General features: G+C 40.4%; 1 protein-coding gene across 1 annotated transcript in view; it reads left to right on the forward strand.

Annotated features, from left to right (window-relative positions):
- The first annotated feature begins 857 nt into the window (after positions 1-857).
- The window catches only part of LOC138259651 (sodium- and chloride-dependent neutral and basic amino acid transporter B(0+)-like), a 485,427-nt gene continuing 473,618 nt past the window's right edge, over positions 858-12,666 (forward strand). The window contains exon 1 of the mRNA XM_069207516.1: positions 858-968. Within this exon, the coding sequence (XP_069063617.1) occupies positions 900-968 (69 nt within the window). The 5' untranslated portion in view covers positions 858-899. The remainder of the gene's footprint in view (positions 969-12,666) is intronic.

Below are 12,666 nucleotides of genomic sequence, written 5' to 3' on the forward strand. Positions count from 1 at the left end.
AAATGCTGAGCATTCCAGAGCGTTGATAAAAATGTGAATAACTTAGTTACACGATCGTAGTTTTATTTCTAAGAATGGAAAGAGTAAGCCTTGTATCTTCAACCCTTCATGTCAAACCTTTTTAGGAAGATTTTAAAATGCATTAGGCTTCTGTAAGAAAGGTCAGTACGACAAGAGTAACCACGCCTTATGTGATGAGTGACCGTCACCCGTTTCACTGTACTTTATTCCGCAGCGTTAAACATGTTTATATGTGTATATGTATCAGTACAGCGAGAACTTTGAAACTACAAGTCCCAGCACTCTTAGTGCTGACTGACCAGCTAAGGCTCGATGGGAGACTATTGACCCAGGACCAGCAGACAGCGTCGCTCTTCTGCTGTTTTAGCTAGGACTCAGAAATTATTATCTCGCACTAAATGCCTGATAAATATGTGGAAACGAAACGCAAAGTTGCTCTTGATCTGAAACGCAACTACAGAACAAACTAAATTTAATAAACCAAAAATGGGGGGAACAAAGCCACCCCCATCAATTCTATTTTTGACCAATGTGCAACTTATCACCCTTTAATGCTCTCTGTCAGTCACCATTCAACGAAGAAGCACTAAGATATGTAATGGACGAAGGGTCACTGCCCTGTGCACCAAGTATCTATAATTACAGCCTATTATGGAAGGCGTTTTGATGCACACCTTAATTCAAATTATGTCATAAACACCAGGTAATACGGCGGTTTGATACACACCTTAATTACAATTATTTCATAAACACCAGGTAATACTTGCAACTATCGTTATGACCAACACAATGTAAATGTAGACGACTGTGGCAGAGACTGGTGAAGGCTGGATGGAGAAAGCGACACCTTCCTTTACCACTGAGAAGTTAATCAAGCAATGGATCTAACCAAGATTGTGCCTTGGGTTTTTCTGAAGTGTTGTAAGAAACCTGAAAGCTCTGACCCGGTTAGTAACATTTTCTTCCACCTGTATTCTTTATTTCCACTCCTTACTTGGCGACATACATTAGGCCTATTTTTACAACTGTGTAGGCATCCATGTAATTCATGCACGATTCTTATTTATTAAAAAATATGTCCTGCTGTTAGTTTGTAGGTGTTTTGAGGTTCAGGTACATCAGCCCTTATAGAGCTTCAAAGTCAAATAAATACATTTGTAGCAAATTGCAAACTTTGGTCGGACTATGATGAAAAATAGACACTTGCTTCATGTCACGGGAATTTAAATTTGAAGAGAAAGTTGTTTTAAATTATTGTCTCAACTGTAGGATTAAAATGAACTTGATATTGTATTTATGTGTATGAGGTATTTGTATAGGGAGAACCAAGCCAAAAAGGCATCAGAGCACTGCACAGTCAAAGACCGGCAAGCAATCAATGAGTCATGGGAGACGGCAAACCAGACGGTCACTGCATTGTGATATAGTGTTCTTAAAAGGGGGTTGTCTTCAACTCTCTCCTGCATTAGAGCAGCATTAGGGTGGTCGTGATGGAAACAGGGATGTTCCAGATAGTGTGTGCCTGGATGAATAAAAGCCTGATGCCTTGTTTTGTTTTCTTTTTTTACACTTTTTAGTGTCCAGTCTGATGATTGCCCATCTGCGGGTGTGCTGGGAGCCACCAGAGATGTAGAACCTGTCTGCACGATAACGGGGGTGTGGGTCATCATTGCTTTGTAAATAACTGACATGGTTTGAAGATGTGGCAGGCAGGCAAGGGGAGAAACTGCAATTCCATCAGGATGGGGATGATGGGATAATATTTAATTTGGTCCTGGATGAGAAATGCACTTAAGGGGTGCCAGTGTGTGGAGTCTGGGAAGCAATAGAGCAGGGCATTATCAGCATCCGGATGCAAAAGTAAAAGAGCTTAATCAGCAGTTCTGAATTAAATTCTAGAAATAGGAATGCACCATCTGTAAAATATAATTGACAATTGTGCACTGTGTAAAATGATTCTTCTTTATTTATAATCTTCACATCATGATTCCAGGCTGCATAGCAAGTAGATACAATCCAGCCAATGTGTTTCATCTACTAAAAGTAGACTTCTTCAGGACTGTAAAAAACACCAAAAACACATAGCAGAGAATAACAAAAATACATAACCCAATACTCCAGTAAGGCTACATTTTCCCATTATTTCTCCAAATGGAGATCCATATAGCTAAAACAAAACAAAATTAGAAATACTGTAATTTGTAAGGGTCCATCATCCAATATGGTGGTTTAGAACCAGAAATAATGAATACATTTTACTTACAAATATTTTAAGAGTTTTAACCAAGGCAACAGTATTCCTTGTTGACAAAAACAAGAGCATAACAGATGGTTAAGGTCAAATAAATAACATCCCTTCCCGAAGGTATCATAAATTCAAGCAATAAATACAATAAATAATAAAGGTAAACTATCAATCATTTTACAAACATATTTGAATGTCATAGTAAACATCCTAAAAATATTGTACAAAAAACAATTAGAACCTATTTAATATCCAGTCGTATTTTTAGCCCAAGAAATGTCATATTAAACGCACAATGTACCTTAAGTATTATCAATGGAAAAGTATTGGCGTATTGCTGAAAATTCAGTTCTGAAATTGCTTTCTGGAAGAAACAGTTTTACTTTCTTTTAAAGAAAGAGAGAGTTGGTACCAGGCCATTTATGTTATATTGCCAGTGTGATCCATGAGTGTGAGGCTGGTGGGCAAGGGGAATCCAATGACGTGGCACTCTGTGAACTCAAACAAAGATGTCAATGTTATGTTTATGTCATTAAGGGCTCAATGCCTTGTAGAGGATGAAGATGACAGGAAAATAATGAAACCCTTGATTGAGAAGGTAGAGAAGGTAGGAGGAGAACTAGTGAAGGGCATTTCAAACAAAACCCATATTCCCATTCAAGACTCGAGGAGTGGATGAGTGTCGGATGGTTGACTGTGTTGAGGGCAGGTAAGAGGTCCATGAATATTAGGAGGCAGGGTTCATCTTCATCGTTAGGTAGGTGGGCATCATCTACGATGTGTAAGATAGCATTATCTGTGCTGCAGTGTGATATTAAGCCAGATTGTTAAACGTTTAATAGAAAGTTAGCCCTGATGAGATCTTGGTGATGACTGCTTTTGCAATGATCTTACTGATGAAGAGTGAGTGAGTGATGGGCCAGTAGTTAGGAAGGTCATTGGGTCTAGTATAGGTTTTTAGGAGCGGTAGAAATCTGGGCTTTCCTGAGAGCTTTTGTGAAGATGCCTTGAATGGGGGAGGTGATAATGGTGAGTAGGGGTGGGACAGCTTTACCACAGAAAACTTTGATGAAGGATGAAAGTAAAACAGAATCTTCATAGCAAGTTCTTTTGAGGGAGTTGAGCTTGTCTCTGTGATATGGGAAAGACAGGGCTTGGAAGGATGACCCTTGTGGGATTTTGCAAGAAGGGGTAGGTGAGAGGGAGCAGAAGCAACTATGGTATTTTTTATATGCTACTCAACCTTATATTTTTGCACTGAAGAAGAGAATGATGACATAACACGTGTATGTGGAATGTAGACTATATGAGTAACACACAGAGCTGATGCAATGCTTGCTTGTCTTGAAAAGTGTTCTGTTGTTGTTGGTGCCTTCATTGATGGCTGATTAGCACTTGCAAAATAGGAGAAATAAACTATTTTTCGTAATCCTCTGTTTTTTATAACATATCCCAGTTCTAATGTGCAGGGTATTTGAAATAAAGATGGCTCACAATTTTAACACAGCGTTAAAAAAAAAAAAACATTTAAATTAAAGAGCTTCAGCAGCCTAGCCCGTGGTTGTACATTATGGATGTTTGCATCACATCATCATGTTATTCGCTTTTATTGCCATAGCAGATCTTCAGAAGTAGGCTATTGTTTACATCAAACAATTTGTCTGGGAACGATTACATTAAGGTTAAAGTTATGATGCCCAGTGTAACAAGGACAAATAACCAAAACTATATGCACACCATAGTAAATATATGCAAAGTGAAAGTGACATTAATTGAAGTGAATGCAGGAATGAGCAGAAATGTTCCAAATTCGCCTTCCAACCCGGCCTATATTTTTATAGTTGCAGAAGCTGATTTGAGTCAAGGTTTCATGGGAAGATGGGTTGTTTTAAAGTGAGACTTTGGATCCTGAGAGTGGTGAAATTTGAAGGACGGCTGTGCACTAATTTCACAGGACCTTCCTCTTGACGTTGGATAATGAGCCACCTCTGGATGTGCACCTCAGGTTCAACAAAATAAGGAATTGTAGAATAATCCCGCTCTAGTTACACATCATGGGATGGGAAACAAAGATATCTTGTCAGACCTTTTTGAAATCCACAGTTTCCCACACACCTCATAACCCTGTTATTCAAGTTTTAACTTTCTGGCCTTTCCCTGGTAGTGTGATTAGACCCGGGATGCCCTGTATTGGGTAGTTGTCATGCTTTATAAATCTTTTTTCATGCATTCAATAATTTGTGTGTAACAGCACAAAAATGCTGTTACGAAACTAGCAGCCAGATGTTTGAAGCCATTTAGCGCTCACAAAGTCTGTGATTTTTTACTACACAGGGCCTGAGACAAGTGAATGGCTTTTTAAATGCACTAAGTCATAAACTGGGTTTAGAAGTGCAGTGTAATTTGCAATTTTGGAAGGGGCATGTTTAGAGCATCCATTTCAAACTACCATTGGCAATACTATGTATAATAGTTTGAGACCCCAATTATGGTTGCAAACCATTAGTAGCTTACTTCTCAAAGGATGGGGTAACCTTTTGCGAAGGGTTTGAGGTGCCTCTTGAACTACTTCTCCTTTCAGAAAGTAAAAAAAAGGCCTGGGAGGGGTCCACAGGACCACTGACAAAACTTAAACAAGATTTAAAAAAAAAAGAGAGGTACATTTTGTTCTCAAATGGAGACTTCTTTCCTTTAAGGAAATTGAACCTCTGGACCTATAGATGACTCAGAAGGAATTCTGTGCTGCTCTGCAAGAGAGACTGCTACTCTGCTGCCCTGTTGCCTGAATGAGAAGGTCTAGTCATGCATCTTGAACCCAGGGCCAGCAGAATGACTCCAAGGGCTTGAAGACAGAAAAGGCTCCAACCGCATTGAACCCAGCACCTGGACTCTGTTGTGAGACCTAACCCCCAAGTTATGCCACCCCAGTAAAACTATTGGTATGGGGCCTGAAAGTGCTCTGCCAGCCCAGCTGTGGTCCTGTGGGCAGAACTGACACAAATGAATGTATCTCCTCACAAATTTGCTTCAGAACTGTTACTGTGTGACGCATACCCAATACAGGAAGTCGCATCACAGGGCGCATCCTGCTCAGAACCGCATGTCCATGATGCATCATGGACACAAACTTTCACATCACACGTCCCTCATCAACAGCATCCTTGACAGCAGCACAAGACTTCATGTTGCAGCCCAGCAGCTTCCTTGGAACTACCATTGCATGATGCATCCTCAAGGCAGACCTTCATATCGCAAGCCCCTTGTTGATGGCATCCTTGATGACAATGCAGGACTCTACATCACAGCACTGCAACTTTGCCCCTGTCGTGCAATGCATCCTCGCCCCAGGATATCACAGTGGTCCTCAAATAAGCATTTAAGTATTTTGTTCAGCGGCCCCCAACTTGGTGACTGTACTTGGCCTGCACTCCATCATGGCTGATCTGAACTTGTGATGTTGTCCCAGTCTGGTGTAGCTGTAACACCACAGCTGGAACTTTGTGTTTCCAAGTACTGTTTTCACTTAGATGTTTACAATTGCATATCTCCAGGTCTACTGATTGGAGTTTTGTTGTTTTGAACTCAAATAATTGATTACATTTCACTCTATTTTTCTCAGTTAGTGTGAGATTTTTCTTATGTTGTGATTTCACTTTATTATTGTCTGAAGTGCTGCATAAATACTTCACACATTGCCTCTAGGTTAAGCCGACTGCTTTTGTGCCACGCTAACAGCAGGCTAATTTGGGGGCTGCTTGTGTTTCACCCTGACAAGAACTGTTGGTTGCTGCTTGAGTAGGGTTTCACACCCGACCAGTAACCCAATTTCTTACACCATGAAAATATTGCAAAGAAATTTTTCAGAGCTCAGGTAACCCTGGCCACACCTAGAATACCATATGGAGATGATGATTTTAGATTTGAAGGGATAGTGTATATATTGCAATTAACAGTACATGGCTTAGTGATTTACTGTCAAACCACAACTCATTACAAATATGATAAATAATTGACTGCACCTATAACACTGATATGATTGTCATGGTCCACCACACAAATAGATATGTTGCTAACATCCAAAATATTTTATGGTACAGAAGAAGAGTATCAAAAAATGACGTGTCCCTCTACTATGGTTCAGGAAGACAGTTCTGCTACCTCAATGAACTTACAAACTAAACCGGCAGAAGGGTTCATGTCGCCTGACACTCTTTTCATACAGGGATAAGGAAATCAAATTCTTGGGCTGTAATGTATTTTTTTATAGAATGTAACTATAAGGGCACTACACCTTTTGACATCTGCAGAAAAGGCACTCTTACTTCAGCTGCAGCAAAATCAATTTTAGCAACAGCACCCTCTGGTGTGACATCTGGTGCTATTTGCATTGATTTTTTTTTTCAGCATGGAACAAGCTCAAAATCAGTGTGAGCAATGTGAAATATCTATTTCCGCTAGTTCGTGGAACTCCGTGCAACCTTGCAAATTTTTCATATAACACTCAGAATCCTTAGGAATGAAATTCCACGAGTGCCACCCACCACCAATATGAACACCTACAACATCTTTTCTGAGAACAGAGTGCATGGTAAAGTGGCAAGTGAGGTGACAAGAATGTGTATGTAGGTGCACAACTTATATGGAATTGAAGGTGGAGCGTAAATTATAAATTTAGGTAATAACTGGTGGTACTAAATTATATATTTAAATTGTAAATCTAACTTTAGAATTTCTATTGTTTGTATAGTTTAATTTGAGTTTGTATAGAAAGAACAAATAATGTTTTCCTAACTTAACCTTTGTTTTTTTCCTGTACATTTCAATGAGTTTTATTTTCATTTTTAATAAAAATGTGTTTAAAATGGTACAGTCTAGTGTCATCGAGTAAAAATTCATTAAGTGGAGTGTTGTACAGTACAATGGAGGATTGTATTGTACAAGGAGTGTCTTAGAGTTTAGTGACAAACAGTGGTATAGGGTGGAGTACAGTGGGGTCCTGTAGAGTGGAGTATTGTATGGTAGAGTGGACGGGTGTAGAATGTAATTGAGTGGAGCCTTGTGCAGAGGAGTTGGGTAGAGTGAAGTGGCATACGGTGTAGTAGCATAGAGTGAAGTGGCGTAGAGTTGAGTAACATAGAGTGGAATGTTGTATAGTGGAATAGTGCAGAATGGAGTGGCATACAGTGGAGTGGAGTGTTGTAGACTGTTGGAAAGTGTCAAAGACTGGAGTACAGATGACTGTCATATAGTGGAGAAGAGTGGAGTAGCATACAGCACAGTCTGGTAGAGCGTAAAGGATTACAGAGTTGTAGAGTGGGATAGTGTAGAGTGCAGTAGCATAGTGTGTAGTGGCGTACAGTGGAGTGTCGCACAGTGGAGAGGGATAGAGTGGAATACCACACAGAGGAGTGGCGTGGAGTGGAGATACATACAGTGGAATAGCGTAGATAGGAGTGGCGTGGTGTGCAGTTGCATATAGTAGAGTGGGGTAGAATGGAGTGCCATAGAGTCAAATAGCATAGAGTTGAGTGGCATGGAGTGTGTTTGCATACAGTAGAATAGTGTATGGTAGAGTGGGGCACAGTGGAGTAGAGCTGAGCGGTATACCCCTGAGGAGCATGACAAAATGTATAGGAGTGACCATCGAAACTGAAACCAAGGATATTGGATATCTTCAAGAATGGGAATACTAAAATAAGCATTCTTCAGATCAATGGCAGAGAACCATTCAGCATCGGAGGGGACAGATGAAAACATAGCAGTTAAATCTGGGACTACAGGATACTGTCGATCAACGACCTTCTTGGCTTCTCGAAGATCAACCACTATCCTAAATTTGACTTCTCCTGTGCCATCAACTCTCTTTACAACAGGTAGCAAGGGCCTATTACAAATATTTCCTGATGTTTCTCTAATAATACCTTTAGCGAGCAAATCAATAATACTAGCATGAAGTCCTTCTTTTCCTTCTGGGGATCATTTATATTGAGGAACACAGGGAAGTTTAGCATTTTCTTTTAAGTTAATGTGTACTGATGGTCTATCCATCACTCCAGAAACATTAGGTTCCATTGCCCATAATCTGTTGTCTATATCACATAATTCAGTGGGTATATCTATGGTCTTTTTTAACATGGGAGGTACTGTCTCATTACAGGTATGGTAAACACCAATTGGCTAACAGTGTATGGTGGTGTGCATGTTTTGTAATCTTTTTAAACTTACTAAAGTCAAAGAACACTTGTCAGTGAGGACAAACACTTATGATAATGGTGCAGATATAGGGTTAGTAGTAACTTCATTAGAATATCCCACCACAGAATCTAACTTGCCGAGAGTGGAGCATATGGTAGAGTGTGGTGGGATATGGTAGTATTAGTGGTCCCAGTATCAATAAGGAACTTCTCCCTTTTTGCAAAACCTCCATTTCAACATAAGGTCTACTGGGGTCCACAGGTATCTGTACTTGTCCTTGCACTCAAGTACACTTCCCTCTCCACTCTCTGGGCATTCCTATTGTGACCAGTCAGTTACTTTGTCTTCAAAATATTAATGCGAAAAATATGCCTTTTGTATGTAGGTGTTTTTATCAAAGTAATTCTGTCTACCTGTTACACCACCTCCTCTATTCATACCACTGCCTCTTGACTAATTTTTCTGTCCACCTTCTTTCAGAAGGGGACAATCCACTTTCCTTTATGGTGACAATACGCATACATACTGTAACCTATTCCTCTACCTCTGGATGATGGAGCTGATGCTCCCCATCCCCTTTCTCGGCCTACTCTTCTTGGTGAACCTCCTCTCTCCTGCTATCTCACTCTTATAGGACATGCCTGCTGCGTAAGAGCTTTAGTCCAGTCATCTTTCTCTTTTTTTGTTGTAATATCATTGTTCCATTTATTCTCATAGTACCCTGCCATGTGTAATGATTTGGTAGGTGTTTTGGCACTCCAAGTGCTTTCATAAGTACAAATATTATCGCAGAGTCCTAATTATAAGTTATTTACAAATTGTATAGCAAAAATACGTTGACCTGCAATTGCCACCAAGCCCTGCTCACTATATGCTTTAAAATTGTCTTCTATTCCATTAAAATAGTCTACCACACTTTCATAATTTTTTTGTTTACAAGCTGCTAATTTATCCCAATCCACTCAAACTCGAAGAACTATCTGTTGTAGTCGTATTAAACGTTTCTGGGGAAGCTGAAGGATATCAGCCTCGGGGAGACCACCAAGGGGTCTAATATTCTCTTTTCTATTTAAGACATCCAAATTAATTAACGGGTCCAGACCATTATTTTTTCGAACTTGGTCCCACATGTCCTTCTGAGTGACATAAACAAACAACATATCAATATCTTTAAGTGTGAGATTGTCCATATTAGTAGCTTGTTCTAAACCTGTATAGAACCCTGAAGGGTCTTTTCTGGGGTCCGGTATATCCTTCTTTAGGGCCACCAAATCCGCTTTAGTGAATGGGGTGTGTTACAAACTGGTACCATCGAGAGTCAGCATCTTGCCCGGGAAGACAGTATGTTTTCCTCATAGGTATTCTTTACCTGTTTTGGGATCAGTCTAGGGCTCAGGTCCTTTTGCACTTGATCTATCTGATGTACCGATTCCCGGTAAACCTGGAACCCCTTTTTAATGCAATTTTTTCAATCTGCTGATGTAAAGATATCCTGCTCAGCCCATCTTCAATCTGTACTATGGTCTTCAGATAAAGGCATAAACTGGTGAGAGGCTTTGTTTTGTAATTGTAAATGTATATAATTTACCTTTTTCAAAAGTTGTAATACAACATAATTGCAGGTAACCTGGTGACTTTCCTCATATGTTTCCCAACAACACCTAGCCCCAATATCTTCGTCTAACAGTTGCTTTAACAATGACTCTTTTATTAATTCCTTTTCCTGACTACCTAAAACGAGTGACATATGGAGTTGGGCGAACAATGGGGGGATTCCCTGGTATTATAGGTGTGGCAGTAACATGTATTTGTGAGGCGGGGCACCATCATTGACAGAAGGCCCACGAATATCTTGTGAATTAGGGTTATAGGGTGGAGGTGGGTGATCTAATAGTTCCTCTATCAATTTGTCTTTTCCCTCACTGTAATTGTGCCCTTGAGCCACAACACATTTATCCACCAAAAGAAGAAATGCCCTATTCTCCTCTCGTATTTCTTCATTTTGCTTTTGATAATCATATTCTCTAGCTTTTTGCATAGGTGTAATTTTATTCTGTCTCTTTCTTTCTTAATTTTTCTTCACAGCGAGTGTCCAAGAATAACTTTCCCATTTTTTAAATTATTCAAACATAGCAGGCCGAACTGTCCGTTCAAGTAGATACCGGTGCAAATATTGTATCTTATCTAGAAGAAAAGATCATTCTTCTGTCCACTGCAAATCGTAATTTTTATTTGTATATTTGTGCCAAGCCCACTGAACAGATCTGCCTCAGCCCCCTTTTTTGTGATCATAATCCAAGCTGGCATACCTTCTACAGGGGCGAGTACCCTTTCATCAAGTCTATTGGTATTACTTAAGCAACAACAACGAGAAATACATTTCTGCAATCTTGACCAGGCCCCCATTAGCAAAATACATCTGTCAAATGTACATCAACAAAACATCAATCCAACAGACTATCAATGCAAATCATAAACATATCAGAACAATCTCACCAATTTTACTGTTCTGCGTCCTCTGGTCTGGTACAAAATGGCCTCTACTCACGCCAATGTCTGGGGACCTCTGTCGGGGAGGTTCTTTGTCGGGAGACCTGTTAGGGGACTTCAGATGGCAGCTGCTGAGAAACTCTGTTTCCTTATTGCAGGGAGACCCACAATCAGTCGGTCCCAGGTCGCACCTCTCCAACCATGGACTTGCTGCCGTTGGAGATCCCTGGAAAAGGTCCCTTCGTGGTTACCAGTTACGAAAGTGGGAATCTTCTTCAGTCACCAATCACTCTCCAAACATAAGAACCAGAACACTCACAGAGTGCAAATTGCAGAATTTATTTTAGCTTAGATCGGTTGCAAGCAATTCGCAGCGCTAGTGGCTGTAGTGCAAGGACACTTGTTGCAAAGTGTTGCCTTCCTTTTATAGCCATGAACAAACAAGGTTTCATGCAAACGGAAAACATATGGCGTGACTCTTAAGCATCTGTGGTCTGACCTTTGACACATCCAGATTATAATAGAACACAAACAACTGCAAGAGCATAATTAATTGGCCTATGGGGTAAATGATTGATCACATCTTCATTCCAGAGCAGATGGCTATGAACCAATGCCTTTCTACTAAAATAACATTGTTTTCCCAGGAGTGGAACTCAAATGATGTTGAGAAACATGCCCAAACATGCCCTTGTTACACAGAAAAAAGTTGAACAACGCTTTTCAGCATTTCAGAGTGAGATAGGAACAGAGAGAAGTAGAAAATGGAGGTACTAATGTTCACAATTGGAGTATACTAAAAACACAAATTTCCACAGTAACAGTATACAGTGGAGTGAGGTACATTATAGTGACATACAGTAGAATAGCGTAGAGTGCAGTGTCATAGAGTGGAGAAGTGCAAAGTGGAGTGCCATACAGTGGAGTGGCATAGAGTAGAATAGCGTATAGTGGAGTAGGGTAGAGTGGAGTGGCAAGAGTGGATTTGGTACAGTGGAATATCACAGGGTGGAGTAGCATACAGTGGAGTGGCATAAAGTGGAGTAACCTAGAGTAGAGTAGGGTAGAGTGTAGGGGGTAGAGTGGAGTAGTATACAGTGTCATAGTGTACTGTGGAGTGGTGCAGGATGGAGTGTAGAGTGAAGTTGCATAGAGTGAAATAGCATAGAGGGTAGTGGCATAGAGAGGAGTGGCATTGAGAGGAGTGGCATAGAATGAAGTGGCATAGGCAAGAGTGGCATAGAATGAAGTGACATAGATTTGAGTGGCATACAGTGGAGTGGTTTAGGGTAGAATAATGTAAAGTTTACTGGTGTAGTGATGTAGAGTAGAGTGGCTTACAGTGGAGTATCATAGAGTGGAGTGTTGTACAGTGGAATAGTGTAGAGTGCAGTAGCATAGAATGGAATGATGTACAGTGTAATAGGGTGCAGTGGGTTGTCATAGAGTGGAGTGATGCATAGTGGAGTGGCGTACACTGGAATAGCATACAGTACAATGGTCTACACTGAAGTGATATACTATGCAGTAGCATAGAGTAGAATAGCATAACGTGTGGTGTTGTAGAGTGGAGTTGCGTTGAATGGAGTAGCGTGGAGTAGAGGGGTGTACAATGGAGCGGAGTAGACTTGAGTATCATAGAATGGAGTGGTGCAGAGCGTAATTGTGTACAGTGGAGTGGTGTGGAGTGGTTTGCAGTGGTTTAGCATATAGTA

Source organism: Pleurodeles waltl, chromosome 2_1 (assembly GCF_031143425.1).
Source record: "Pleurodeles waltl isolate 20211129_DDA chromosome 2_1, aPleWal1.hap1.20221129, whole genome shotgun sequence".
Lineage (NCBI taxonomy): Eukaryota > Metazoa > Chordata > Amphibia > Caudata > Salamandridae > Pleurodeles > Pleurodeles waltl.